The sequence below is a fragment of the Amblyomma americanum genome, chromosome 6, assembly GCF_052857255.1.
Source record: "Amblyomma americanum isolate KBUSLIRL-KWMA chromosome 6, ASM5285725v1, whole genome shotgun sequence".
Lineage (NCBI taxonomy): Eukaryota > Metazoa > Arthropoda > Arachnida > Ixodida > Ixodidae > Amblyomma > Amblyomma americanum.
The window spans coordinates 190,995,046-191,022,211 of record NC_135502.1 but is presented as its reverse complement, the minus strand read 5'-3'; the positions used below and the strand labels follow the sequence as shown (position 1 = coordinate 191,022,211).

The following is a 27,166-nucleotide window of genomic DNA, read 5'->3' as shown; positions in this document are numbered from 1 at the left end:
CACAACATCAAAGCCCGCATCGTCGCACAACACCCGGATGCCAGAGTAGCCGCAGGCAAAGCACCGAAGCCCATAAGCTCCCGTGACTTCGATCTCATTGACCGGACCACCCTCCTTAGGATGCGCATAGGCTGCGTCTGGACAGCCGAGCGCATGCATCGTCTACGAGGCGCAGCCAGCCCCATGTGCAAAGACTGTGGAGAAGTGGAAACGCTCGATCACCTCCTCTCAAAGTGTCCTGCCCTCAAGAAGCACAGAGAAGTACTGGAGGCAAGCTACAGACGCCTGGCCCTGCCCTGCGAGAGCGCACAACAACTGCTTTTCCCAGCCGGCCCGCGCGAGAAAACGCGACGCGCCTTCGGGGCTCTGCTCCAATATGTACGAGATGCCGAACTGCTGGAGCGGTTTTAACCTCCCCCTCCCTGGCGGATATCCCCTACAAACCGCACCTTTTGAAGTGCCGCACAGTTACGTCAGATGGTGATGGGTAACGGTAACTGTGTACCAAGATTATCGACCCTGGCCTGCTGCCCCGCATTCCATGCTCGGTAAACACGCCGCTTGCCGGCATTCACGCGCACATCCAGCCACCTCCCTATTGGCCGAGAGACCTGCGCCTCCCTGCGGTCCGCGCGCCTCCAAACCACGCCCCTCGCTCTCTCAGTCGGCTCTGTCTCCCAGTCGAGTGCGCATCGGCGCTCTGCTCTTGGCGCGGCCTCCCCCTCCCGGCCCGAATACGCGAAGACGGGAATCGCGACTGCGCATCTGCGAGCTCTACTTTCTCCCACTATCCTGTTCCTCCTACCCTCCCCCTGCGCGGCGCAACGACCATTTCCTCACCTAAAGAGAGAAATTACCGCACGCGTCGTGCTCCCCCCAATTTCTTATTCCTTTCCCCAAGAACATCCATCTCTCTCTCTCGCGGCGCGCTCTCGAGGTTCGTAGTATCAAGCAGCAGCCCGTTCCTGTCTGTTCTCGCACGCGGCGTTCCCCGTTCTTTCTCGAGCGTACAACAGAAGTCACCATGTCAGGTCGCGGAAAAGGAGGCAAGGGCAAGAGCAAGACCCGCTCGAGCCGCGCGGGACTGCAGTTCCCCGTGGGTCGAATTCACCGTCTCTTGCGTAAGGGCAACTACGCGGAGCGCGTCGGAGCGGGCGCCCCCGTTTACCTGGCCGCCGTCCTCGAATACCTGGCCGCCGAGGTGCTCGAGCTGGCGGGCAACGCTGCTCGGGACAACAAGAAGACCAGAATCATTCCGCGCCACCTGCAGCTGGCCATCCGAAACGACGAGGAGCTGAACAAGCTGCTCTCGGGAGTTACCATCGCCCAGGGCGGCGTCTTGCCCAACATCCAGGCCGTGTTGCTCCCCAAGAAGACCGAGAAGAAGGCGTGAGCGGTCTACCGCACGTCTGTGGAGGCGCGCCCGCCGCATCAGCAGCGCCCAACTAACGGTCCTTATCAGGACCAACCAACTGCCTGCCACGGCGGGGCCTCGCTGTGTGATACCTTTGGGTTTTGTTTTTTTTATTTGCTCTGGACCGCTGCGTCCCTCTCACGCTGGCTGTTTTTTCAAAGTGTTTGCCTCACTGCGCGCCGCACACAGGTTGGCTTTTATTTAGTTTTATCGGCCCCTTCTTCCTTTCCTTTTCCTGGCCCAGTCGCTAGCAGGAGGCCAGTAGAGCGTTAATAAGGGGCATGACCAGCGCATTGTTTTTTTTTTGGCAGTTCCCTAGCAGGGGTTTCACATAGCAGCGCTAGAGAGAATGACGAAGTGGCTTTACTGAGACAGTAATAGAGAACAAGGGACGGGATTTTTTTTTTTTTCGCCACCGCGGGCATCTGCCATAGATACCGAAGGACGTGAACTGGGACAGCGGAAATAAGCCACAGCAGGCAGAATGCAGACACGAAATAAAATAGGTGAGCGGACGGTAATATCGACAGAAACTATTCACACAGCAATAAATACGTACGCGGCGTATCAAGGTGCACCTAATGTAGGCGGCGCGTGCTGCATTCACTTGCGCGCCCAGCGCCGCATTTACCCCCACAAAACTGGGCGCGCGCGCGTGACTTGTGCAATGATGTTATTTACAAGCGCGAGCCCGCGGAAGACGCCAGGGCCATGGCTTTCAACAACTCACCTCGTTTTCCAGCAGCTGCGAAACGCAGTGTTCGAGAGAGAGGGACCGGCCGGGTTCGGAGCTCGGTTTCGTGCGCCCGTGGCCAAAGCAAACATTTGGGTGGTCCTGAGAAGGACCGTTGTGATGCGTTGCTGCGGCGGCGGCGGCGGCGCCAAGTGCCGGGCGCCACTGCGCTCTAGGCGCGCTCGCCGCGGATGCGCCTCGCCAGCTGGATATCCTTCGGCATGATGGTGACGCGCTTGGCGTGGATCGCGCACAGGTTGGTGTCCTCGAAGAGACCGACCAGGTATGCCTCGCTGGCCTCCTGAAGTGCCATGACGGCCGAGCTCTGGAAGCGCAGGTCGGTCTTGAAGTCCTGAGCGATTTCTCTCACCAGGCGCTGGAAGGGCAGCTTGCGGATGAGAAGTTCGGTCGATTTTTGGTATCGGCGAATTTCACGAAGTGCCACGGTGCCAGGCCTATATCTGTGAGGCTTCTTCACGCCTCCGGTAGCTGGCGCACTCTTACGAGCAGCCTTTGTGGCCAGCTGCTTGCGGGGGGCCTTGCCACCGGTGCTCTTGCGCGCGGTTTGCTTCGTGCGAGCCATGGTGCCGGACGCGGACGCTGGTAACGGACGGACTGCCTTCGGAGACGGGCGGCGAGAGACTGGTGGTGGTGGTGGTTGGTACTATGGGATATTCTGGGGAGGGGGATACTGGCCCCAACTTATGTTGGCCTCGTGGGCATCACTCTTAGGGGCCAGGGGAAGGGGATTGGGATGTGGGGGAGGGGAGGGGGATTGGGGTGGTGACACGGGACAGGGACAGCACTACACACTTCACAAGACACCGGAGACAGCACCCGAGGCACCGGCACGCAGCAAGCAGCCGTCTCGCTGGGGGGGGAAGATGAACGGCGCGCGCTGGGAGTGGCGCGCGTCGTCGGGGGCCTGCCGGGGGCAGGGAGCCGTGACCCAGGAGCAGCCGGAGAGCCGGCCAGGGCAGGCGAAGGCTGCAGGTAGCCGAGGCTGCCTGCAGAGTGCCACCGAAGGGTGGCCGGTAGGGGACCGCTGGTAGACTGCTGTGAGGCAGCGCGGCGGGGTGCGCTGGGAACCGCCGTTGCCGGCGGCGCGCAGGGGCTGTGGTAACAGCCGGGCGTCAGTAGACTGGCGACCAGGGACCGGCGGAGATGTTCTAGTTCACGCCGGGAGCTGCGTCAGGACAGCAGCAGGGGGAGGTGACGCTGGGAACCGCCATGAAGACGGCGCGTCGGGGCCCCTCACGCACGAGTGCGCGCGGGGAGGGCGGAGGGCAGCAGGGAAGCCGCGCTCCGTCCGGGGCAGCACAGCCGGAGTCAGGGAGGCGATGAAGCCGCCGCCGTCATCAGGTGCGCCGGCTGCTGGGGGGTCACAGGAAACATGGGCCGCCGCCGCTGCAGCTGACGACGACGGCCCGAAGAGGCTCTCCCGGCGGGCGAGGGTTACCCGGCCGCCGAAGCGGCCGCCGGGCGGGTAGGCCTACTCGGAGTAGGACGACGGGGCCCTACGCGGGCGACGAGTCGGCGGGAAGGCCTACTGGCTCCTTGGGATGGGCGCCGGACGGCGCTGGCCGCGCTCGGAGCTCCTTGCGATCGTCCAAGGGGCGGGCAGGAGGGTGCGCCGGGCGCGGCGGAGGCGAGGCGTAGTCGTCAAAAACGAGTACGTCTCGAGAGGAGAGGTGGGACGCATCCGCACTCCTCGGAGGTCCAGACGGGAAGGGGAGAGACTGTGTTCCGCGCCGCGCGGCGGCGCTGCTCCCTCGCGCCCTCTCTCCGACCCGATTGGTCCCCGCTGACGGACCGATAGCTTCCCTCCGTTCTGCGGCGGCCGCCAGAATGCTGGAAATACTACTTTTCGAGCGCGCGTTGGTTTCGCGCCTGGCAAAGGTGAGACAAGTGGGTGTGGAACCGTGGTCTAGCGCAAGATTACGGTGCGCCTATCCTTTAGGTTTGCCCGCACAGCAAAAGCAGCCCTCTGGCAGGAGCCGGGCGTACGCGGCAGCGTCGACTTTGCCACCACACCAGGGTGTCGACGCGGTTGCGGGTCGTTCCGTGTGGCGTTAGCGCACTGCAACGAGCTTGTCTTCTTGGACATACCGGGCAATGAGTCTTTCGAAAAGAAAGGCGAAGCTACTAGCGCGACAGCAAGCAATGAATGCTCCGGGAGACATTCTGAGTATAGAACTGAACTTTAGTTGAGGAGGAGAAAGTAATTATTTTCGCTGTTTGTTGGCTCATTTCAATAGGCAAAGGAAGGAGGCAGCAACCAAAATTGTTAAGTGCACTGCGGTCGGCATGAGCGAATGAATGTGAGAGGCGAGTGTAAAGATTAAAGTGGTGGCGTGCAATTTTATAAAAGGCACTTTTTCTCCCTGCCCAGGCACTGTGGCTGCTTTCCCAAGCTTGGATGTGGATACCTTACAGTGTGTCGCCGCCGCATGCCTGAAAAGCACGTGCCGTTACTGGTGTAGAACAGACTGTCGCGCGTGTAAAAAAAAAGCGGCGATTGTTGGCCGAGTTAGGCCGCATTACTGGAAAGCAATCATAGAAGGTTCAACGCCAGCGGAGAAGACAAAAGTGCGGAGCAAAACGAAGACCCACTACTTCTCACAGCCGCCTGCGAAGTTCATGCGCTTCGCTGGATAGGTATGCGCACAACGCTATCAGTTAGAGGCTTTCTTGTCTTGGAGACAAAGAGCAACGGGATTGCGAAAAAAAAAAAAAACTCCCCGGGCGCCAAGCTCGCAAACCACCGCAAGAGATGAACCAATTTACTATTTACTGCACAGAAAGAACTGGGCACAGTGCAGTGCACGGAAGCCGCGCATAAATGCCTAAAAGCTCTCCTGCATCTGCGGGACAATATGCTTCGAGTACTAGGCAGGCAAGGTTAGTGAGCAAGAGCAGCGCGCGTAAAGAATGCATCCCATCTCTCCGTAATTGAGGTGTACTTCCTGCGGTCACCTTAGAAACAAACGGAAGTGCATGCCTGGGTTAGATCAACTGACTGCGGCCAATTGAAAAAAATAGAAAGAAAAGTGCTTTATATCCACTGCCCTGTCGTTTTCCTTGCATAGCATAGGCCAGGATGTGCATATCTGTAGGGGCCCGCGTAGAATAGCGCTCTGCTACGGCCGCACCGCAACGAAATTTGCGGGCACAGTTCCGACGCTTCTAGCTTGCAAACCAAAAATAATAACAAAAATTCGCGCAGGACGTCTACCGGCCTGGGTGCGAGCCCCCATTAAAGCGCCCAACGCTTGCCACGCAACGGAATACTTGAGGCCCGGAGCTGAGCTGCTCCTCCCTCCCTGCCAACGCAACACAGTCGGCGCAGCGCGGGGCTGCGGCGCCCCCTTCGTGTCGCCTGCGCAAGTATACCCGCCTCCGAGACAGCAGAGTCCGCGTCGCGCAGTCGACTGCTGCTGCCGCGCGAAGCAAAAACCGACTCGGGTAAATGATGAATACGTGGATTTTTCCCGCGGCGCTTTTTCACCCTGAGAGAGTTAGATTTTTTGCATAGTCGTTAGAAACTTTTCAGACGACTCCTTTACAGCAAGCAGAGAAAGAAAGCTATTCATGTCGGGTTCTGTGGCACAAAATATTGGCCTAAGGGAAAGGTTCAAGTCCAATTTTCCTCTTTACTGGAGACGACTGACTTTACACCTGTGCTCTTGTGTGCGCACTCCATTCTCAGGCGTTAGTAGGGAAGGTGGGTCCTCTCGTTTGTATTATTCCATTACATCCTTTCTTTGCAATGAGGCTCCCACACAGATCCTGCATATTCCAGTTTCCATGGGAGAAGTGCTTTTGCACGCTATTATTCACAGGTACGTTTCGGTGTCTGTACTGCCTGTCAAAAACTCACGAATTGAACCTGCTCCAACAATGTGGTCTCATAATAATAATTCACTGCAAGTGATCGTCGCAAACACAAATTGGACAGCGACTGGGCAGTCGGAGGCAATAACGCTTCCTATGAATTTGGACAACTGTCTGTAGCGGTGCACCAGTGGGATGGTAAATCATCTAATTGTACTCATAACTGGGGAGAAAAAAAAATGACTCAAGACTAAAGAGGCATTCGGCGGCTCATCCCACCCTGCAGGTTCCTTAAAGTCGACTGTGACGAGAACGTCCGCACCGTCGTGTACAAAAAGTTAAGTCCCCCCAGCATTACAATGTTGTTCCAGGTCAGCGGAACACGCTACAGAACCAATCATTGAGTCACTTGGAATGCAGACAACCAAGCTGTGTGCTTCTTTTCCCCCTTTTCACTTGAGGCAGGGGCTGTTCGCGTGCTGCAATGGTTTGCAATTTGTCCGTCCCGTTCATTCCTGTGTTTTTTATCTGGAGTTACACTCTGGAAGCCCAATTTGACGAACAAAGGCCTATTCAGGAAACGAAACACGATGCTCCATTTCGCACGTCTCTCGGCCAGGTGTGTTTACCTCCAGGTTTCAGATTATGAGAGGCGCTCTGCATACAAGGAATGGCTGCAAGTCGTCCAATTTTTTTTCTTTGACGCGCGCACGGCTGCTGAAATTCGCCAACAGTGTTTCTGCCACAGACATGTAAAGCTGACTAGCACAGCCTTATGGCACACTTGGGCTCAATAATGTGATAGCATTACCTGGCCACATGTCCTGCAGGCAAGAAAGCGCCCCACATTTACGATAGAGAAAAACTGTAACGGTTTTGGACCAAACGCAATGCAGTGCAATCATTACACCGCCTTGAATATTTCGATTCGGAACGCAGCTCTGCGCCGATGAGTTGGGTAAACTTGGTGCGGGAGAAGAAAAAAACAAAAAAACTCGCCGCCGCTGTCACGTTGGGAGTAGGAACTGTAATTGGCTACTTTATAATGCCCTTCATTTCACAAAAAAATTTCAACGCAGAACACGATGGGCCAAAAAATAAAGAGGGACCTTCGCATCTCCGCTCTTAACCAGACTTCGGCGAATCGTTCTGTTTGCATTTCCCCCCCCCCCTTTTTTTTTAAGCGGTAGCCAACATTATCAGTCGCTCTTTCCGCGACATTCAAACGAGCTGTGATCATTTCGCAGGCGGACACGAGTGATGCGCAACTGCGAAGCTCTGCATTTCGCATACCCTACTTGTTGTTGCACGCACTACGGCACAAAGTCGAGCATACCTGACCCCGAATTCCATGAGGCCCCGCATTTAAAGCGAAAAAAAAAAAACTGTGCTCTTCTGGAACGGTCACCTCTCGAACACCGCCTCACTTGAATCCCAGACGGTCAATGCAGAAAGACTTTGCAAATTCGAGCACACACTTTGTTTTACTCCGTCCACTGCGTTTGACAGTGACTGACTAGGCAAACAGCGAGCATGCTCCCTCGGACGACACTCACAGTACTGACTGCACGCGCTACTGCACAGAGTCAAGAACGGAACTGCTTACCTGAGACCACTCCTGGTTGCCGTTCGGTCGTGATCCGCTCGCTGTGGCAGGCCGCAAGGAAAGGAAAAACGGATGCAGAAAACGGTAGCAAAACAAAGGGGAGAGAGGGACACACGAGAACCGGAGCTCTGGTTCGCATGACCAGCGGCTGCCCATGCAGCAGTTGGGTAGCCCTAAAGAGGGCTGTTTTTCGCGAGAAGGGTGCTTGCACGACGCCGAAGTCCAGACGGCACACGGTGGACGGACTAGCCTCCGAAGCCGTACAGAGTGCGGCCCTGACGCTTCAGCGCGTAGACCACATCCATGGCGGTGACAGTCTTGCGCTTAGCGTGCTCCGTGTACGTGACGGCGTCCCGGATCACATTCTCGAGGAACACTTTCAACACGCCGCGGGTCTCCTCGTAGATCAGGCCCGAGATGCGCTTGACACCGCCTCGGCGCGCCAGACGACGGATGGCGGGCTTGGTGATGCCCTGGATGTTGTCTCGCAATACCTTGCGATGGCGCTTCGCGCCTCCCTTGCCGAGTCCCTTGCCACCTTTTCCGCGACCAGACATGATGGTGCCGACGACGAAGTGTACACTCCGAGGCGAGAACGGGGAATGATGGTGTTACGCTCGGCGGCCTGTGGTGCTGGCAGCGCGAAGCCGCCATTCGCTGCGGCGCCTCGACCAATGAGAGTCCGCCTCCGCAAGCGCCGGCTCGCTAGCACTACTGAGCCCTCTCGGAGGGCTGCCGCGCCGCCAGCAAGGTAGCCAAAACGACCGCATCAAGGCGCACACGTAAACAACCAAGCAACGCGAAGACTGCCCCATTCTGCATCACGCGACCCCCCACCGCGCAAGAAAAAAAAAAACGGAAATAGCAAACAATGGAAAACGAAGCGCACCTCCTATACTTCGCAATAGTGGCTGTATAACCGATATTTGGTCATGCCTGCTCCGTTTGCATGGAAAAAAAAAAATACTTGATGCCTAGTCGTTGCTGCTGTCAGTCTTTTTTTTTTTTTCGTGCGTGCCTGCGTTGCAAGCAAACAGGTGCGCGTGGTTTCTGTTTGCTGCCCCCCCCCCCACTGGCAGGGGAGAGTTTACACCGTTAAATCGCGCGCCCCTTAAAGACACACCAAGGACACCGTCATTGCTGGCGCTACCAACAATTAGCGGGTTTCGCGACTTGTGAAGCTGCAGAAGCGGTTTTTTTTTTTGTCCTCAAAACCTGCCCGTTCTCAAAACGTGCATTGCTAAGGGGAAATTAAGCACTCACTTATCGTGTGTGTGTGTCCCCAACTTCCCGCACACACTTCACCGTGTCCGTGACCACATCGGAGCGGGCCCTTGAGAGGGCGACTACGGCCGTTCGCGGCGCACGTACCTCGCTCCCCCTCCTCTCCCGGTCGCCAGGATGCCGAGAAACGACCAGTTTCTCTTGCGGACTACATAGAAATACGTTTATCTCAAAAAGTAACCAATGCACAGCTTTAAAATTTTCCAGCCACATAGAACAAATGTCTCACCACCTCTCTTCCCACTTTCGGCTCGCTGGATCGAACCCGAGCTGTGCGAGCGTCGCTTTCAGTTTTCCGACCATTGCCAGGCTATTGTGCACACGCGCGATACGATAATCTGCTCGTGTTCGAGGACTTACTTGCTCTATCTGGCACGACAGCATCGGCCGCAAGAAGCCAAAGAAGGTACCAAACAGCTGCCAGCGTCGGAATTTTTCGCCGTTCTTACCGGGGAAAAAAAAAAAGAAAACAAAAACGCGGGCGCGCCGCACGCGCTGGGGGACACGCACATTACTAACGACACAGCAAATTGTGCTTGTAGCGCTTCATATTCTGCGAGTGCGCGCTCGCCCGGTGGCCAGTGTGAAGCGTGGCTTCTCTGCGGACTGATTTGCTACAGCTACGTCCGCCGCACTGTACTGCCCAGTTCTACGTCCTGCACATTGGTGTATGTAACCCTTACAGCTGTACGTAAGTACTTCCTCCCTCCCTTCGAATACCGCTGGCCAGATGGGGCACGCCACGGGTGGCAAACTGTTTTCCTTTCGAATTTCCTAAGAACAGACTGAGGGAACACAGTGGCCTCCCCGACGTCCGCAGGCACGTGTTGCGGCCACGAAACGATAACCTCTTCTTAAGGCCAAATATCCACACAAACCCAAACCGGGGGAATTCCGCAATAAATTACCTCCTGCCGTCACACTTAAGCAAGCATATAATAGGTAGAAGCTTCTTTTTTTTTTCTTCTCTCTTACGTGCTCATGCGGATGAGTATTCACATGCATACATACATATATATTTCCTTTACAGTTCTCCTACAACTAATTCGAAATATTGTTCTTTAACAATCTGGCTGTATTGCATGCTGCCTAAGCAAAACCGCTGCTATTTCAACCGCCTGATATCCATTTCTCGAGGCTACATGCTAATGAAGAAAACAACTTAAACAATCAAAACACAGAGAGAGAAAGGGGCCCGGAGCATCGCGCCGCTACCTGCAGACTCGACGATGCAAACACTTTGGTTGGCTCTGAAAAGAGCCGTTGAGGTTGTTGGGGGGGACGACTGGCGACGAGCGCGATGTGCCGCCTACTTGGAGCTGGTGTACTTGGTGACAGCCTTGGTGCCTTCGGACACGGCGTGCTTGGCCAGCTCGCCAGGCAGCAAGAGACGCACCGCAGTTTGGATCTCCCGGCTCGTGATGGTCGAGCGCTTGTTGTAGTGGGCCAGGCGAGAGGACTCGGCCGCGATGCGCTCGAAGATGTCGTTCACGAAGCTGTTCATGATGGACATGGCCTTGCTGGATACTCCAGTGTCCGGATGCACCTGCTTGAGCACCTTATAGATGTAGATGGAGAAGCTCTCCTTCCTGCGGCGCTTCTTCTTCTTCTTGTCGGTTGCGCGCACATTCTTCTGCGCCTTTCCGGCCTTCTTCACGGCCTTTCCCGACGGTTGAGGGGGCATGACGATCAGTTACGACTGCGCTCGGGGAGACGGACGGTGTCGAAAGAACGCGCGCGCAGGGGCGCGCGGCGTTTTTATACTGGCACCGTGGTGTTCAAGCGACCGGAGCCAGGCCGCCGCGCGATTGGTCGACGCGTCGCGGCCTCCTCACCCTCCCTCCAGCGCTCCCGTCGCGGTATCGCGGCGCGCTCTCGAGGTTCGTAGTATCAAGCAGCAGCCCGTTCCTGTCTGTTCTCGCACGCGGCGTTCCCCGTTCTTTCTCGAGCGTACAACAGAAGTCACCATGTCAGGTCGCGGAAAAGGAGGCAAGGCCAAGGGCAAGAGCAAGACCCGCTCGAGCCGCGCGGGACTGCAGTTCCCCGTGGGTCGAATTCACCGTCTCTTGCGTAAGGGCAACTACGCGGAGCGCGTCGGAGCGGGCGCCCCCGTTTACCTGGCCGCCGTCCTCGAATACCTGGCCGCCGAGGTGCTCGAGCTGACGGGCAACGCTGCTCGGGACAACAAGAAGACCAGAATCATTCCGCGCCACCTGCAGCTGGCCATCCGAAACGACGAGGAGCTGAACAAGCTGCTCTCGGGAGTTACCATCGCCCAGGGCGGCGTCTTGCCCAACATCCAGGCCGTGTTGCTCCCCAAGAAGACCGAGAAGAAGGCGTGAGCGGTCTACCGCACGTCTGTGGAGGCGCGCCCGCCGCATCAGCAGCGCCCAACTAACGGTCCTTATCAGGACCAACCAACTGCCTGCCACGGCGGGGCCTCGCTGTGTGATACCTTTGGGTTTTGTTTTTTTTATTTGCTCTGGACCGCTGCGTCCCTCTCACGCTGGCTGTTTTTTCAAAGTGTTTGCCTCACTGCGCGCCGCACACAGGTTGGCTTTTATTTAGTTTTATCGGCCCCTTCTTCCTTTCCTTTTCCTGGCCCAGTCGCTAGCAGGAGGCCAGTAGAGCGTTAATAAGGGGCATGACCAGCGCATTGTTTTTTTTTTTTGGCAGTTCCCTAGCAGGGGTTTCACATAGCAGCGCTAGAGAGAATGACGAAGTGGCTTTACTGAGACAGTAATAGAGAACAAGGGACGGGATTTTTTTTTTTTTCGCCACCGCGGGCATCTGCCATAGATACCGAAGGACGTGAACTGGGACAGCGGAAATAAGCCACAGCAGGCAGAATGCAGACACGAAATAAAATAGGTGAGCGGACGGTAATATCGACAGAAACTATTCACACAGCAATAAATACGTACGCGGCGTATCAAGGTGCACCTAATGTAGGCGGCGCGTGCTGCATTCACTTGCGCGCCCAGCGCCGCATTTACCCCCACAAAACTGGGCGCGCGCGCGTGACTTGTGCAATGATGTTATTTACAAGCGCGAGCCCGCGGAAGACGCCAGGGCCATGGCTTTCAACAACTCACCTCGTTTTCCAGCAGCTGCGAAACGCAGTGTTCGAGAGAGAGGGACCGGCCGGGTTCGGAGCTCGGTTTCGTGCGCCCGTGGCCAAAGCAAACATTTGGGTGGTCCTGAGAAGGACCGTTGTGATGCGTTGCTGCGGCGGCGGCGGCGGCGCCAAGTGCCGGGCGCCACTGCGCTCTAGGCGCGCTCGCCGCGGATGCGCCTCGCCAGCTGGATATCCTTCGGCATGATGGTGACGCGCTTGGCGTGGATCGCGCACAGGTTGGTGTCCTCGAAGAGACCGACCAGGTATGCCTCGCTGGCCTCCTGAAGTGCCATGACGGCCGAGCTCTGGAAGCGCAGGTCGGTCTTGAAGTCCTGAGCGATTTCTCTCACCAGGCGCTGGAAGGGCAGCTTGCGGATGAGAAGTTCGGTCGATTTTTGGTATCGGCGAATTTCACGAAGTGCCACGGTGCCAGGCCTATATCTGTGAGGCTTCTTCACGCCTCCGGTAGCTGGCGCACTCTTACGAGCAGCCTTTGTGGCCAGCTGCTTGCGGGGGGCCTTGCCACCGGTGCTCTTGCGCGCGGTTTGCTTCGTGCGAGCCATGGTGCCGGACGCGGACGCTGGTAACGGACGGACTGCCTTCGGAGACGGGCGGCGAGAGACTGTGTTCCGCGCCGCGCGGCGGCGCTGCTCCCTCGCGCCCTCTCTCCGACCCGATTGGTCCCCGCTGACGGACCGATAGCTTCCCTCCGTTCTGCGGCGGCCGCCAGAATGCTGGAAATACTACTTTTCGAGCGCGCGTTGGTTTCGCGCCTGGCAAAGGTGAGACAAGTGGGTGTGGAACCGTGGTCTAGCGCAAGATTACGGTGCGCCTATCCTTTAGGTTTGCCCGCACAGCAAAAGCAGCCCTCTGGCAGGAGCCGGGCGTACGCGGCAGCGTCGACTTTGCCACCACACCAGGGTGTCGACGCGGTTGCGGGTCGTTCCGTGTGGCGTTAGCGCACTGCAACGAGCTTGTCTTCTTGGACATACCGGGCAATGAGTCTTTCGAAAAGAAAGGCGAAGCTACTAGCGCGACAGCAAGCAATGAATGCTCCGGGAGACATTCTGAGTATAGAACTGAACTTTAGTTGAGGAGGAGAAAGTAATTATTTTCGCTGTTTGTTGGCTCATTTCAATAGGCAAAGGAAGGAGGCAGCAACCAAAATTGTTAAGTGCACTGCGGTCGGCATGAGCGAATGAATGTGAGAGGCGAGTGTAAAGATTAAAGTGGTGGCGTGCAATTTTATAAAAGGCACTTTTTCTCCCTGCCCAGGCACTGTGGCTGCTTTCCCAAGCTTGGATGTGGATACCTTACAGTGTGTCGCCGCCGCATGCCTGAAAAGCACGTGCCGTTACTGGTGTAGAACAGACTGTCGCGCGTGTAAAAAAAAAGCGGCGATTGTTGGCCGAGTTAGGCCGCATTACTGGAAAGCAATCATAGAAGGTTCAACGCCAGCGGAGAAGACAAAAGTGCGGAGCAAAACGAAGACCCACTACTTCTCACAGCCGCCTGCGAAGTTCATGCGCTTCGCTGGATAGGTATGCGCACAACGCTATCAGTTAGAGGCTTTCTTGTCTTGGAGACAAAGAGCAACGGGATTGCGAAAAAAAAAAAAACTCCCCGGGCGCCAAGCTCGCAAACCACCGCAAGAGATGAACCAATTTACTATTTACTGCACAGAAAGAACTGGGCACAGTGCAGTGCACGGAAGCCGCGCATAAATGCCTAAAAGCTCTCCTGCATCTGCGGGACAATATGCTTCGAGTACTAGGCAGGCAAGGTTAGTGAGCAAGAGCAGCGCGCGTAAAGAATGCATCCCATCTCTCCGTAATTGAGGTGTACTTCCTGCGGTCACCTTAGAAACAAACGGAAGTGCATGCCTGGGTTAGATCAACTGACTGCGGCCAATTGAAAAAAATAGAAAGAAAAGTGCTTTATATCCACTGCCCTGTCGTTTTCCTTGCATAGCATAGGCCAGGATGTGCATATCTGTAGGGGCCCGCGTAGAATAGCGCTCTGCTACGGCCGCACCGCAACGAAATTTGCGGGCACAGTTCCGACGCTTCTAGCTTGCAAACCAAAAATAATAACAAAAATTCGCGCAGGACGTCTACCGGCCTGGGTGCGAGCCCCCATTAAAGCGCCCAACGCTTGCCACGCAACGGAATACTTGAGGCCCGGAGCTGAGCTGCTCCTCCCTCCCTGCCAACGCAACACAGTCGGCGCAGCGCGGGGCTGCGGCGCCCCCTTCGTGTCGCCTGCGCAAGTATACCCGCCTCCGAGACAGCAGAGTCCGCGTCGCGCAGTCGACTGCTGCTGCCGCGCGAAGCAAAAACCGACTCGGGTAAATGATGAATACGTGGATTTTTCCCGCGGCGCTTTTTCACCCTGAGAGAGTTAGATTTTTTGCATAGTCGTTAGAAACTTTTCAGACGACTCCTTTACAGCAAGCAGAGAAAGAAAGCTATTCATGTCGGGTTCTGTGGCACAAAATATTGGCCTAAGGGAAAGGTTCAAGTCCAATTTTCCTCTTTACTGGAGACGACTGACTTTACACCTGTGCTCTTGTGTGCGCACTCCATTCTCAGGCGTTAGTAGGGAAGGTGGGTCCTCTCGTTTGTATTATTCCATTACATCCTTTCTTTGCAATGAGGCTCCCACACAGATCCTGCATATTCCAGTTTCCATGGGAGAAGTGCTTTTGCACGCTATTATTCACAGGTACGTTTCGGTGTCTGTACTGCCTGTCAAAAACTCACGAATTGAACCTGCTCCAACAATGTGGTCTCATAATAATAATTCACTGCAAGTGATCGTCGCAAACACAAATTGGACAGCGACTGGGCAGTCGGAGGCAATAACGCTTCCTATGAATTTGGACAACTGTCTGTAGCGGTGCACCAGTGGGATGGTAAATCATCTAATTGTACTCATAACTGGGGAGAAAAAAAAAATGACTCAAGACTAAAGAGGCATTCGGCGGCTCATCCCACCCTGCAGGTTCCTTAAAGTCGACTGTGACGAGAACGTCCGCACCGTCGTGTACAAAAAGTTAAGTCCCCCCAGCATTACAATGTTGTTCCAGGTCAGCGGAACACGCTACAGAACCAATCATTGAGTCACTTGGAATGCAGACAACCAAGCTGTGTGCTTCTTTTCCCCCTTTTCACTTGAGGCAGGGGCTGTTCGCGTGCTGCAATGGTTTGCAATTTGTCCGTCCCGTTCATTCCTGTGTTTTTTATCTGGAGTTACACTCTGGAAGCCCAATTTGACGAACAAAGGCCTATTCAGGAAACGAAACACGATGCTCCATTTCGCACGTCTCTCGGCCAGGTGTGTTTACCTCCAGGTTTCAGATTATGAGAGGCGCTCTGCATACAAGGAATGGCTGCAAGTCGTCCAATTTTTTTTCTTTGACGCGCGCACGGCTGCTGAAATTCGCCAACAGTGTTTCTGCCACAGACATGTAAAGCTGACTAGCACAGCCTTATGGCACACTTGGGCTCAATAATGTGATAGCATTACCTGGCCACATGTCCTGCAGGCAAGAAAGCGCCCCACATTTACGATAGAGAAAAACTGTAACGGTTTTGGACCAAACGCAATGCAGTGCAATCATTACACCGCCTTGAATATTTCGATTCGGAACGCAGCTCTGCGCCGATGAGTTGGGTAAACTTGGTGCGGGAGAAGAAAAAAACAAAAAAACTCGCCGCCGCTGTCACGTTGGGAGTAGGAACTGTAATTGGCTACTTTATAATGCCCTTCATTTCACAAAAAAAATTCAACGCAGAACACGATGGGCCAAAAAATAAAGAGGGACCTTCGCATCTCCGCTCTTAACCAGACTTCGGCGAATCGTTCTGTTTGCATTTCCCCCCCCCCCCCCCTTTTTTTTTTAAGCGGTAGCCAACATTATCAGTCGCTCTTTCCGCGACATTCAAACGAGCTGTGATCATTTCGCAGGCGGACACGAGTGATGCGCAACTGCGAAGCTCTGCATTTCGCATACCCTACTTGTTGTTGCACGCACTACGGCACAAAGTCGAGCATACCTGACCCCGAATTCCATGAGGCCCCGCATTTAAAGCGAAAAAAAAAAAACTGTGCTCTTCTGGAACGGTCACCTCTCGAACACCGCCTCACTTGAATCCCAGACGGTCAATGCAGAAAGACTTTGCAAATTCGAGCACACACTTTGTTTTACTCCGTCCACTGCGTTTGACAGTGACTGACTAGGCAAACAGCGAGCATGCTCCCTCGGACGACACTCACAGTACTGACTGCACGCGCTACTGCACAGAGTCAAGAACGGAACTGCTTACCTGAGACCACTCCTGGTTGCCGTTCGGTCGTGATCCGCTCGCTGTGGCAGGCCGCAAGGAAAGGAAAAACGGATGCAGAAAACGGTAGCAAAACAAAGGGGAGAGAGGGACACACGAGAACCGGAGCTCTGGTTCGCATGACCAGCGGCTGCCCATGCAGCAGTTGGGTAGCCCTAAAGAGGGCTGTTTTTCGCGAGAAGGGTGCTTGCACGACGCCGAAGTCCAGACGGCACACGGTGGACGGACTAGCCTCCGAAGCCGTACAGAGTGCGGCCCTGACGCTTCAGCGCGTAGACCACATCCATGGCGGTGACAGTCTTGCGCTTAGCGTGCTCCGTGTACGTGACGGCGTCCCGGATCACATTCTCGAGGAACACTTTCAACACGCCGCGGGTCTCCTCGTAGATCAGGCCCGAGATGCGCTTGACACCGCCTCGGCGCGCCAGACGACGGATGGCGGGCTTGGTGATGCCCTGGATGTTGTCTCGCAATACCTTGCGATGGCGCTTCGCGCCTCCCTTGCCGAGTCCCTTGCCACCTTTTCCGCGACCAGACATGATGGTGCCGACGACGAAGTGTACACTCCGAGGCGAGAACGGGGAATGATGGTGTTACGCTCGGCGGCCTGTGGTGCTGGCAGCGCGAAGCCGCCATTCGCTGCGGCGCCTCGACCAATGAGAGTCCGCCTCCGCAAGCGCCGGCTCGCTAGCACTACTGAGCCCTCTCGGAGGGCTGCCGCGCCGCCAGCAAGGTAGCCAAAACGACCGCATCAAGGCGCACACGTAAACAACCAAGCAACGCGAAGACTGCCCCATTCTGCATCACGCGACCCCCCACCGCGCAAGAAAAAAAAAACGGAAATAGCAAACAATGGAAAACGAAGCGCACCTCCTATACTTCGCAATAGTGGCTGTATAACCGATATTTGGTCATGCCTGCTCCGTTTGCATGGAAAAAAAAAATACTTGATGCCTAGTCGTTGCTGCTTGTCAGTCTTTTTTTTTTTCGTGCGTGCCTGCGTTGCAAGCAAACAGGTGCGCGTGGTTTCTGTTTGCTGCCCCCCCCCCCCCCCACTGGCAGGGGAGAGTTTACACCGTTAAATCGCGCGCCCCTTAAAGACACACCAAGGACACCGTCATTGCTGGCGCTACCAACAATTAGCGGGTTTCGCGACTTGTGAAGCTGCAGAAGCGGTTTTTTTTTTTTTGTCCTCAAAACCTGCCCGTTCTCAAAACGTGCATTGCTAAGGGGAAATTAAGCACTCACTTATCGTGTGTGTGTGTCCCCAACTTCCCGCACACACTTCACCGTGTCCGTGACCACATCGGAGCGGGCCCTTGAGAGGGCGACTACGGCCGTTCGCGGCGCACGTACCTCGCTCCCCCTCCTCTCCCGGTCGCCAGGATGCCGAGAAACGACCAGTTTCTCTTGCGGACTACATAGAAATACGTTTATCTCAAAAAGTAACCAATGCACAGCTTTAAAATTTTCCAGCCACATAGAACAAATGTCTCACCACCTCTCTTCCCACTTTCGGCTCGCTGGATCGAACCCGAGCTGTGCGAGCGTCGCTTTCAGTTTTCCGACCATTGCCAGGCTATTGTGCACACGCGCGATACGATAATCTGCTCGTGTTCGAGGACTTACTTGCTCTATCTGGCACGACAGCATCGGCCGCAAGAAGCCAAAGAAGGTACCAAACAGCTGCCAGCGTCGGAATTTTTCGCCGTTCTTACCGGGGAAAAAAAAAAAGAAAACAAAAACGCGGGCGCGCCGCACGCGCTGGGGGACACGCACATTACTAACGACACAGCAAATTGTGCTTGTAGCGCTTCATATTCTGCGAGTGCGCGCTCGCCCGGTGGCCAGTGTGAAGCGTGGCTTCTCTGCGGACTGATTTGCTACAGCTACGTCCGCCGCACTGTACTGCCCAGTTCTACGTCCTGCACATTGGTGTATGTAACCCTTACAGCTGTACGTAAGTACTTCCTCCCTCCCTTCGAATACCGCTGGCCAGATGGGGCACGCCACGGGTGGCAAACTGTTTTCCTTTCGAATTTCCTAAGAACAGACTGAGGGAACACAGTGGCCTCCCCGACGTCCGCAGGCACGTGTTGCGGCCACGAAACGATAACCTCTTCTTAAGGCCAAATATCCACACAAACCCAAACCGGGGGAATTCCGCAATAAATTACCTCCTGCCGTCACACTTAAGCAAGCATATAATAGGTAGAAGCTTCTTTTTTTTTTCTTCTCTCTTACGTGCTCATGCGGATGAGTATTCACATGCATACATACATATATATTTCCTTTACAGTTCTCCTACAACTAATTCGAAATATTGTTCTTTAACAATCTGGCTGTATTGCATGCTGCCTAAGCAAAACCGCTGCTATTTCAACCGCCTGATATCCATTTCTCGAGGCTACATGCTAATGAAGAAAACAACTTAAACAATCAAAACACAGAGAGAGAAAGGGGCCCGGAGCATCGCGCCGCTACCTGCAGACTCGACGATGCAAACACTTTGGTTGGCTCTGAAAAGAGCCGTTGAGGTTGTTGGGGGGGACGACTGGCGACGAGCGCGATGTGCCGCCTACTTGGAGCTGGTGTACTTGGTGACAGCCTTGGTGCCTTCGGACACGGCGTGCTTGGCCAGCTCGCCAGGCAGCAAGAGACGCACCGCAGTTTGGATCTCCCGGCTCGTGATGGTCGAGCGCTTGTTGTAGTGGGCCAGGCGAGAGGACTCGGCCGCGATGCGCTCGAAGATGTCGTTCACGAAGCTGTTCATGATGGACATGGCCTTGCTGGATACTCCAGTGTCCGGATGCACCTGCTTGAGCACCTTATAGATGTAGATGGAGAAGCTCTCCTTCCTGCGGCGCTTCTTCTTCTTCTTGTCGGTTGCGCGCACATTCTTCTGCGCCTTTCCGGCCTTCTTCACGGCCTTTCCCGACGGTTGAGGGGGCATGACGATCAGTTACGACTGCGCTCGGGGAGACGGACGGTGTCGAAAGAACGCGCGCGCAGGGGCGCGCGGCGTTTTTATACTGGCACCGTGGTGTTCAAGCGACCGGAGCCAGGCCGCCGCGCGATTGGTCGACGCGTCGCGGCCTCCTCACCCTCCCTCCAGCGCTCCCGTCGCGGTATCGCGGCGCGCTCTCGAGGTTCGTAGTATCAAGCAGCAGCCCGTTCCTGTCTGTTCTCGCACGCGGCGTTCCCCGTTCTTTCTCGAGCGTACAACAGAAGTCACCATGTCAGGTCGCGGAAAAGGAGGCAAGGCCAAGGGCAAGAGCAAGACCCGCTCGAGCCGCGCGGGACTGCAGTTCCCCGTGGGTCGAATTCACCGTCTCTTGCGTAAGGGCAACTACGCGGAGCGCGTCGGAGCGGGCGCCCCCGTTTACCTGGCCGCCGTCCTCGAATACCTGGCCGCCGAGGTGCTCGAGCTGACGGGCAACGCTGCTCGGGACAACAAGAAGACCAGAATCATTCCGCGCCACCTGCAGCTGGCCATCCGAAACGACGAGGAGCTGAACAAGCTGCTCTCGGGAGTTACCATCGCCCAGGGCGGCGTCTTGCCCAACATCCAGGCCGTGTTGCTCCCCAAGAAGACCGAGAAGAAGGCGTGAGCGGTCTACCGCACGTCTGTGGAGGCGCGCCCGCCGCATCAGCAGCGCCCAACTAACGGTCCTTATCAGGACCAACCAACTGCCTGCCACGGCGGGGCCTCGCTGTGTGATACCTTTGGGTTTTGTTTTTTTTATTTGCTCTGGACCGCTGCGTCCCTCTCACGCTGGCTGTTTTTTCAAAGTGTTTGCCTCACTGCGCGCCGCACACAGGTTGGCTTTTATTTAGTTTTATCGGCCCCTTCTTCCTTTCCTTTTCCTGGCCCAGTCGCTAGCAGGAGGCCAGTAGAGCGTTAATAAGGGGCATGACCAGCGCATTGTTTTTTTTTTTTGGCAGTTCCCTAGCAGGGGTTTCACATAGCAGCGCTAGAGAGAATGACGAAGTGGCTTTACTGAGACAGTAATAGAGAACAAGGGACGGGATTTTTTTTTTTTTTCGCCACCGCGGGCATCTGCCATAGATACCGAAGGACGTGAACTGGGACAGCGGAAATAAGCCACAGCAGGCAGAATGCAGACACGAAATAAAATAGGTGAGCGGACGGTAATATCGACAGAAACTATTCACACAGCAATAAATACGTACGCGGCGTATCAAGGTGCACCTAATGTAGGCGGCGCGTGCTGCATTCACTTGCGCGCCCAGCGCCGCATTTACCCCCACAAAACTGGGCGCGCGCGCGTGACTTGTGCAATGATGTTATTTACAAGCGCGAGCCCGCGGAAGACGCCAGGGCCATGGCTTTCAACAACTCACCTCGTTTTCCAGCAGCTGCGAAACGCAGTGTTCGAGAGAGAGGGACCGGCCGGGTTCGGAGCTCGGTTTCGTGCGCCCGTGGCCAAAGCAAACATTTGGGTGGTCCTGAGAAGGACCGTTGTGATGCGTTGCTGCGGCGGCGGCGGCGGCGCCAAGTGCCGGGCGCCACTGCGCTCTAGGCGCGCTCGCCGCGGATGCGCCTCGCCAGCTGGATATCCTTCGGCATGATGGTGACGCGCTTGGCGTGGATCGCGCACAGGTTGGTGTCCTCGAAGAGACCGACCAGGTATGCCTCGCTGGCCTCCTGAAGTGCCATGACGGCCGAGCTCTGGAAGCGCAGGTCGGTCTTGAAGTCCTGAGCGATTTCTCTCACCAGGCGCTGGAAGGGCAGCTTGCGGATGAGAAGTTCGGTCGATTTTTGGTATCGGCGAATTTCACGAAGTGCCACGGTGCCAGGCCTATATCTGTGAGGCTTCTTCACGCCTCCGGTAGCTGGCGCACTCTTACGAGCAGCCTTTGTGGCCAGCTGCTTGCGGGGGGCCTTGCCACCGGTGCTCTTGCGCGCGGTTTGCTTCGTGCGAGCCATGGTGCCGGACGCGGACGCTGGTAACGGACGGACTGCCTTCGGAGACGGGCGGCGAGAGACTGTGTTCCGCGCCGCGCGGCGGCGCTGCTCCCTCGCGCCCTCTCTCCGACCCGATTGGTCCCCGCTGACGGACCGATAGCTTCCCTCCGTTCTGCGGCGGCCGCCAGAATGCTGGAAATACTACTTTTCGAGCGCGCGTTGGTTTCGCGCCTGGCAAAGGTGAGACAAGTGGGTGTGGAACCGTGGTCTAGCGCAAGATTACGGTGCGCCTATCCTTTAGGTTTGCCCGCACAGCAAAAGCAGCCCTCTGGCAGGAGCCGGGCGTACGCGGCAGCGTCGACTTTGCCACCACACCAGGGTGTCGACGCGGTTGCGGGTCGTTCCGTGTGGCGTTAGCGCACTGCAACGAGCTTGTCTTCTTGGACATACCGGGCAATGAGTCTTTCGAAAAGAAAGGCGAAGCTACTAGCGCGACAGCAAGCAATGAATGCTCCGGGAGACATTCTGAGTATAGAACTGAACTTTAGTTGAGGAGGAGAAAGTAATTATTTTCGCTGTTTGTTGGCTCATTTCAATAGGCAAAGGAAGGAGGCAGCAACCAAAATTGTTAAGTGCACTGCGGTCGGCATGAGCGAATGAATGTGAGAGGCGAGTGTAAAGATTAAAGTGGTGGCGTGCAATTTTATAAAAGGCACTTTTTCTCCCTGCCCAGGCACTGTGGCTGCTTTCCCAAGCTTGGATGTGGATACCTTACAGTGTGTCGCCGCCGCATGCCTGAAAAGCACGTGCCGTTACTGGTGTAGAACAGACTGTCGCGCGTGTAAAAAAAAAGCGGCGATTGTTGGCCGAGTTAGGCCGCATTACTGGAAAGCAATCATAGAAGGTTCAACGCCAGCGGAGAAGACAAAAGTGCGGAGCAAAACGAAGACCCACTACTTCTCACAGCCGCCTGCGAAGTTCATGCGCTTCGCTGGATAGGTATGCGCACAACGCTATCAGTTAGAGGCTTTCTTGTCTTGGAGACAAAGAGCAACGGGATTGCGAAAAAAAAAAAAAACTCCCCGGGCGCCAAGCTCGCAAACCACCGCAAGAGATGAACCAATTTACTATTTACTGCACAGAAAGAACTGGGCACAGTGCAGTGCACGGAAGCCGCGCATAAATGCCTAAAAGCTCTCCTGCATCTGCGGGACAATATGCTTCGAGTACTAGGCAGGCAAGGTTAGTGAGCAAGAGCAGCGCGCGTAAAGAATGCATCCCATCTCTCCGTAATTGAGGTGTACTTCCTGCGGTCACCTTAGAAACAAACGGAAGTGCATGCCTGGGTTAGATCAACTGACTGCGGCCAATTGAAAAAAATAGAAAGAAAAGTGCTTTATATCCACTGCCCTGTCGTTTTCCTTGCATAGCATAGGCCAGGATGTGCATATCTGTAGGGGCCCGCGTAGAATAGCGCTCTGCTACGGCCGCACCGCAACGAAATTTGCGGGCACAGTTCCGACGCTTCTAGCTTGCAAACCAAAAATAATAACAAAAATTCGCGCAGGACGTCTACCGGCCTGGGTGCGAGCCCCCATTAAAGCGCCCAACGCTTGCCACGCAACGGAATACTTGAGGCCCGGAGCTGAGCTGCTCCTCCCTCCCTGCCAACGCAACACAGTCGGCGCAGCGCGGGGCTGCGGCGCCCCCTTCGTGTCGCCTGCGCAAGTATACCCGCCTCCGAGACAGCAGAGTCCGCGTCGCGCAGTCGACTGCTGCTGCCGCGCGAAGCAAAAACCGACTCGGGTAAATGATGAATACGTGGATTTTTCCCGCGGCGCTTTTTCACCCTGAGAGAGTTAGATTTTTTGCATAGTCGTTAGAAACTTTTCAGACGACTCCTTTACAGCAAGCAGAGAAAGAAAGCTATTCATGTCGGGTTCTGTGGCACAAAATATTGGCCTAAGGGAAAGGTTCAAGTCCAATTTTCCTCTTTACTGGAGACGACTGACTTTACACCTGTGCTCTTGTGTGCGCACTCCATTCTCAGGCGTTAGTAGGGAAGGTGGGTCCTCTCGTTTGTATTATTCCATTACATCCTTTCTTTGCAATGAGGCTCCCACACAGATCCTGCATATTCCAGTTTCCATGGGAGAAGTGCTTTTGCACGCTATTATTCACAGGTACGTTTCGGTGTCTGTACTGCCTGTCAAAAACTCACGAATTGAACCTGCTCCAACAATGTGGTCTCATAATAATAATTCACTGCAAGTGATCGTCGCAAACACAAATTGGACAGCGACTGGGCAGTCGGAGGCAATAACGCTTCCTATGAATTTGGACAACTGTCTGTAGCGGTGCACCAGTGGGATGGTAAATCATCTAATTTTACTCATAACTGGGGAGAAAAAAAAAATGACTCAAGACTAAAGAGGCATTCGGCGGCTCATCCCACCCTGCAGGTTCCTTAAAGTCGACTGTGACGAGAACGTCCGCACCGTCGTGTACAAAAAGTTAAGTCCCCCCAGCATTACAATGTTGTTCCAGGTCAGCGGAACACGCTACAGAACCAATCATTGAGTCACTTGGAATGCAGACAACCAAGCTGTGTGCTTCTTTTCCCCCTTTTCACTTGAGGCAGGGGCTGTTCGCGTGCTGCAATGGTTTGCAATTTGTCCGTCCCGTTCATTCCTGTGTTTTTTATCTGGAGTTACACTCTGGAAGCCCAATTTGACGAACAAAGGCCTATTCAGGAAACGAAACACGATGCTCCATTTCGCACGTCTCTCGGCCAGGTGTGTTTACCTCCAGGTTTCAGATTATGAGAGGCGCTCTGCATACAAGGAATGGCTGCAAGTCGTCCAATTTTTTTTCTTTGACGCGCGCACGGCTGCTGAAATTCGCCAACAGTGTTTCTGCCACAGACATGTAAAGCTGACTAGCACAGCCTTATGGCACACTTGGGCTCAATAATGTGATAGCATTACCTGGCCACATGTCCTGCAGGCAAGAAAGCGCCCCACATTTACGATAGAGAAAAACTGTAACGGTTTTGGACCAAACGCAATGCAGTGCAATCATTACACCGCCTTGAATATTTCGATTCGGAACGCAGCTCTGCGCCGATGAGTTGGGTAAACTTGGTGCGGGAGAAGAAAAAAACAAAAAAACTCGCCGCCGCTGTCACGTTGGGAGTAGGAACTGTAATTGGCTACTTTATAATGCCCTTCATTTCACAAAAAAATTTCAACGCAGAACACGATGGGCCAAAAAATAAAGAGGGACCTTCGCATCTCCGCTCTTAACCAGACTTCGGCGAATCGTTCTGTTTGCATTTCCCCCCCCCCCTTTTTTTTTAAGCGGTAGCCAACATTATCAGTCGCTCTTTCCGCGACATTCAAACGAGCTGTGATCATTTCGCAGGCGGACACGAGTGATGCGCAACTGCGAAGCTCTGCATTTCGCATACCCTACTTGTTGTTGCACGCACTACGGCACAAAGTCGAGCATACCTGACCCCGAATTCCATGAGGCCCCGCATTTAAAGCGAAAAAAAAAAAACTGTGCTCTTCTGGAACGGTCACCTCTCGAACACCGCCTCACTTGAATCCCAGACGGTCAATGCAGAAAGACTTTGCAAATTCGAGCACACACTTTGTTTTACTCCGTCCACTGCGTTTGACAGTGACTGACTAGGCAAACAGCGAGCATGCTCCCTCGGACGACACTCACAGTACTGACTGCACGCGCTACTGCACAGAGTCAAGAACGGAACTGCTTACCTGAGACCACTCCTGGTTGCCGTTCGGTCGTGATCCGCTCGCTGTGGCAGGCCGCAAGGAAAGGAAAAACGGATGCAGAAAACGGTAGCAAAACAAAGGGGAGAGAGGGACACACGAGAACCGGAGCTCTGGTTCGCATGACCAGCGGCTGCCCATGCAGCAGTTGGGTAGCCCTAAAGAGGGCTGTTTTTCGCGAGAAGGGTGCTTGCACGACGCCGAAGTCCAGACGGCACACGGTGGACGGACTAGCCTCCGAAGCCGTACAGAGTGCGGCCCTGACGCTTCAGCGCGTAGACCACATCCATGGCGGTGACAGTCTTGCGCTTAGCGTGCTCCGTGTACGTGACGGCGTCCCGGATCACATTCTCGAGGAACACTTTCAACACGCCGCGGGTCTCCTCGTAGATCAGGCCCGAGATGCGCTTGACACCGCCTCGGCGCGCCAGACGACGGATGGCGGGCTTGGTGATGCCCTGGATGTTGTCTCGCAATACCTTGCGATGGCGCTTCGCGCCTCCCTTGCCGAGTCCCTTGCCACCTTTTCCGCGACCAGACATGATGGTGCCGACGACGAAGTGTACACTCCGAGGCGAGAACGGGGAATGATGGTGTTACGCTCGGCGGCCTGTGGTGCTGGCAGCGCGAAGCCGCCATTCGCTGCGGCGCCTCGACCAATGAGAGTCCGCCTCCGCAAGCGCCGGCTCGCTAGCACTACTGAGCCCTCTCGGAGGGCTGCCGCGCCGCCAGCAAGGTAGCCAAAACGACCGCATCAAGGCGCACACGTAAACAACCAAGCAACGCGAAGACTGCCCCATTCTGCATCACGCGACCCCCCACCGCGCAAGAAAAAAAAAACGGAAATAGCAAACAATGGAAAACGAAGCGCACCTCCTATACTTCGCAATAGTGGCTGTATAACCGATATTTGGTCATGCCTGCTCCGTTTGCATGGAAAAAAAAAAAATACTTGATGCCTAGTCGTTGCTGCTGTCAGTCTTTTTTTTTTTCGTGCGTGCCTGCGTTGCAAGCAAACAGGTGCGCGTGGTTTCTGTTTGCTGCCCCCCCCCCCCCACTGGCAGGGGAGAGTTTACACCGTTAAATCGCGCGCCCCTTAAAGACACACCAAGGACACCGTCATTGCTGGCGCTACCAACAATTAGCGGGTTTCGCGACTTGTGAAGCTGCAGAAGCGGTTTTTTTTTTTTTGTCCTCAAAACCTGCCCGTTCTCAAAACGTGCATTGCTAAGGGGAAATTAAGCACTCACTTATCGTGTGTGTGTGTCCCCAACTTCCCGCACACACTTCACCGTGTCCGTGACCACATCGGAGCGGGCCCTTGAGAGGGCGACTACGGCCGTTCGCGGCGCACGTACCTCGCTCCCCCTCCTCTCCCGGTCGCCAGGATGCCGAGAAACGACCAGTTTCTCTTGCGGACTACATAGAAATACGTTTATCTCAAAAAGTAACCAATGCACAGCTTTAAAATTTTCCAGCCACATAGAACAAATGTCTCACCACCTCTCTTCCCACTTTCGGCTCGCTGGATCGAACCCGAGCTGTGCGAGCGTCGCTTTCAGTTTTCCGACCATTGCCAGGCTATTGTGCACACGCGCGATACGATAATCTGCTCGTGTTCGAGGACTTACTTGCTCTATCTGGCACGACAGCATCGGCCGCAAGAAGCCAAAGAAGGTACCAAACAGCTGCCAGCGTCGGAATTTTTCGCCGTTCTTACCGGGGAAAAAAAAAAAGAAAACAAAAACGCGGGCGCGCCGCACGCGCTGGGGGACACGCACATTACTAACGACACAGCAAATTGTGCTTGTAGCGCTTCATATTCTGCGAGTGCGCGCTCGCCCGGTGGCCAGTGTGAAGCGTGGCTTCTCTGCGGACTGATTTGCTACAGCTACGTCCGCCGCACTGTACTGCCCAGTTCTACGTCCTGCACATTGGTGTATGTAACCCTTACAGCTGTACGTAAGTACTTCCTCCCTCCCTTCGAATACCGCTGGCCAGATGGGGCACGCCACGGGTGGCAAACTGTTTTCCTTTCGAATTTCCTAAGAACAGACTGAGGGAACACAGTGGCCTCCCCGACGTCCGCAGGCACGTGTTGCGG

The 27,166-nt window shown here is 55.1% G+C and overlaps 11 protein-coding genes across 11 annotated transcripts; 3 read left to right on the top strand and 8 right to left on the bottom strand.

The window, feature by feature from the left end:
- Positions 1-1,024: 1,024 nt before the first annotated feature.
- Positions 1,025-1,714, top strand: LOC144095085 (histone H2A-like). Its single transcript, XM_077628882.1, has one exon. The coding sequence runs from the start codon at positions 1,025-1,027 to the stop codon at positions 1,391-1,393; it is 369 nt and encodes a 122-aa protein (XP_077485008.1). The 3' UTR covers positions 1,394-1,714.
- A 369-nt stretch (positions 1,715-2,083) lies between these two features.
- LOC144094291 (histone H3) lies at positions 2,084-2,784 on the bottom strand. Its single transcript, XM_077628225.1, has one exon. It carries the CDS (start codon positions 2,728-2,730, stop codon positions 2,320-2,322), a length of 411 nt encoding a protein of 136 aa, XP_077484351.1. The 5' UTR covers positions 2,731-2,784; the 3' UTR covers positions 2,084-2,319.
- A 4,739-nt stretch (positions 2,785-7,523) lies between these two features.
- Positions 7,524-8,383, bottom strand: LOC144094290 (histone H4). The gene has a single exon (XM_077628224.1). The coding sequence runs from the start codon at positions 8,142-8,144 to the stop codon at positions 7,833-7,835; it is 312 nt and encodes a 103-aa protein (XP_077484350.1). The 5' UTR covers positions 8,145-8,383; the 3' UTR covers positions 7,524-7,832.
- Positions 8,384-8,786: 403 nt separating this feature from the next.
- Positions 8,787-10,575, bottom strand: LOC144094288 (histone H2B). Its single transcript, XM_077628223.1, has one exon. The coding sequence runs from the start codon at positions 10,553-10,555 to the stop codon at positions 10,181-10,183; it is 375 nt and encodes a 124-aa protein (XP_077484349.1). The 5' UTR covers positions 10,556-10,575; the 3' UTR covers positions 8,787-10,180.
- Positions 10,576-10,838: 263 nt separating this feature from the next.
- On the top strand, positions 10,839-11,213 carry LOC144095646 (histone H2A-like). The gene has a single exon (XM_077629314.1). It carries the CDS (start codon positions 10,839-10,841, stop codon positions 11,211-11,213), a length of 375 nt encoding a protein of 124 aa, XP_077485440.1.
- A 692-nt stretch (positions 11,214-11,905) lies between these two features.
- On the bottom strand, positions 11,906-12,651 carry LOC144094287 (histone H3). The gene has a single exon (XM_077628222.1). It carries the CDS (start codon positions 12,550-12,552, stop codon positions 12,142-12,144), a length of 411 nt encoding a protein of 136 aa, XP_077484348.1. The 5' UTR covers positions 12,553-12,651; the 3' UTR covers positions 11,906-12,141.
- Positions 12,652-16,253: 3,602 nt separating this feature from the next.
- On the bottom strand, positions 16,254-17,270 carry LOC144094286 (histone H4). The gene has a single exon (XM_077628221.1). It carries the CDS (start codon positions 16,872-16,874, stop codon positions 16,563-16,565), a length of 312 nt encoding a protein of 103 aa, XP_077484347.1. The 5' UTR covers positions 16,875-17,270; the 3' UTR covers positions 16,254-16,562.
- A 117-nt stretch (positions 17,271-17,387) lies between these two features.
- LOC144094285 (histone H2B) lies at positions 17,388-19,308 on the bottom strand. Its single transcript, XM_077628220.1, has one exon. It carries the CDS (start codon positions 19,286-19,288, stop codon positions 18,914-18,916), a length of 375 nt encoding a protein of 124 aa, XP_077484346.1. The 5' UTR covers positions 19,289-19,308; the 3' UTR covers positions 17,388-18,913.
- Positions 19,309-19,571: 263 nt separating this feature from the next.
- LOC144095645 (histone H2A-like) lies at positions 19,572-19,946 on the top strand. The gene has a single exon (XM_077629313.1). It carries the CDS (start codon positions 19,572-19,574, stop codon positions 19,944-19,946), a length of 375 nt encoding a protein of 124 aa, XP_077485439.1.
- A 693-nt stretch (positions 19,947-20,639) lies between these two features.
- Positions 20,640-21,385, bottom strand: LOC144094284 (histone H3). The gene has a single exon (XM_077628219.1). It carries the CDS (start codon positions 21,284-21,286, stop codon positions 20,876-20,878), a length of 411 nt encoding a protein of 136 aa, XP_077484345.1. The 5' UTR covers positions 21,287-21,385; the 3' UTR covers positions 20,640-20,875.
- A 3,598-nt stretch (positions 21,386-24,983) lies between these two features.
- Positions 24,984-26,000, bottom strand: LOC144094283 (histone H4). Its single transcript, XM_077628218.1, has one exon. The coding sequence runs from the start codon at positions 25,602-25,604 to the stop codon at positions 25,293-25,295; it is 312 nt and encodes a 103-aa protein (XP_077484344.1). The 5' UTR covers positions 25,605-26,000; the 3' UTR covers positions 24,984-25,292.
- Positions 26,001-27,166: the final 1,166 nt, after the last annotated feature.

What these genes read in the sequence shown, in the direction of transcription:
- LOC144095085 (XM_077628882.1), top strand. Translation starts at nt 1,025, where the DNA reads ATGTCAGGTCGCGGAAAAGGAGGCAAGGGCAAGAGCAAGACCCGCTCG.
- LOC144094291 (XM_077628225.1), bottom strand. Translation starts at nt 2,730, where the DNA reads ATGGCTCGCACGAAGCAAACCGCGCGCAAGAGCACCGGTGGCAAGGCC.
- LOC144094290 (XM_077628224.1), bottom strand. Translation starts at nt 8,144, where the DNA reads ATGTCTGGTCGCGGAAAAGGTGGCAAGGGACTCGGCAAGGGAGGCGCG.
- LOC144094288 (XM_077628223.1), bottom strand. Translation starts at nt 10,555, where the DNA reads ATGCCCCCTCAACCGTCGGGAAAGGCCGTGAAGAAGGCCGGAAAGGCG.
- LOC144095646 (XM_077629314.1), top strand. Translation starts at nt 10,839, where the DNA reads ATGTCAGGTCGCGGAAAAGGAGGCAAGGCCAAGGGCAAGAGCAAGACC.
- LOC144094287 (XM_077628222.1), bottom strand. Translation starts at nt 12,552, where the DNA reads ATGGCTCGCACGAAGCAAACCGCGCGCAAGAGCACCGGTGGCAAGGCC.
- LOC144094286 (XM_077628221.1), bottom strand. Translation starts at nt 16,874, where the DNA reads ATGTCTGGTCGCGGAAAAGGTGGCAAGGGACTCGGCAAGGGAGGCGCG.
- LOC144094285 (XM_077628220.1), bottom strand. Translation starts at nt 19,288, where the DNA reads ATGCCCCCTCAACCGTCGGGAAAGGCCGTGAAGAAGGCCGGAAAGGCG.
- LOC144095645 (XM_077629313.1), top strand. Translation starts at nt 19,572, where the DNA reads ATGTCAGGTCGCGGAAAAGGAGGCAAGGCCAAGGGCAAGAGCAAGACC.
- LOC144094284 (XM_077628219.1), bottom strand. Translation starts at nt 21,286, where the DNA reads ATGGCTCGCACGAAGCAAACCGCGCGCAAGAGCACCGGTGGCAAGGCC.
- LOC144094283 (XM_077628218.1), bottom strand. Translation starts at nt 25,604, where the DNA reads ATGTCTGGTCGCGGAAAAGGTGGCAAGGGACTCGGCAAGGGAGGCGCG.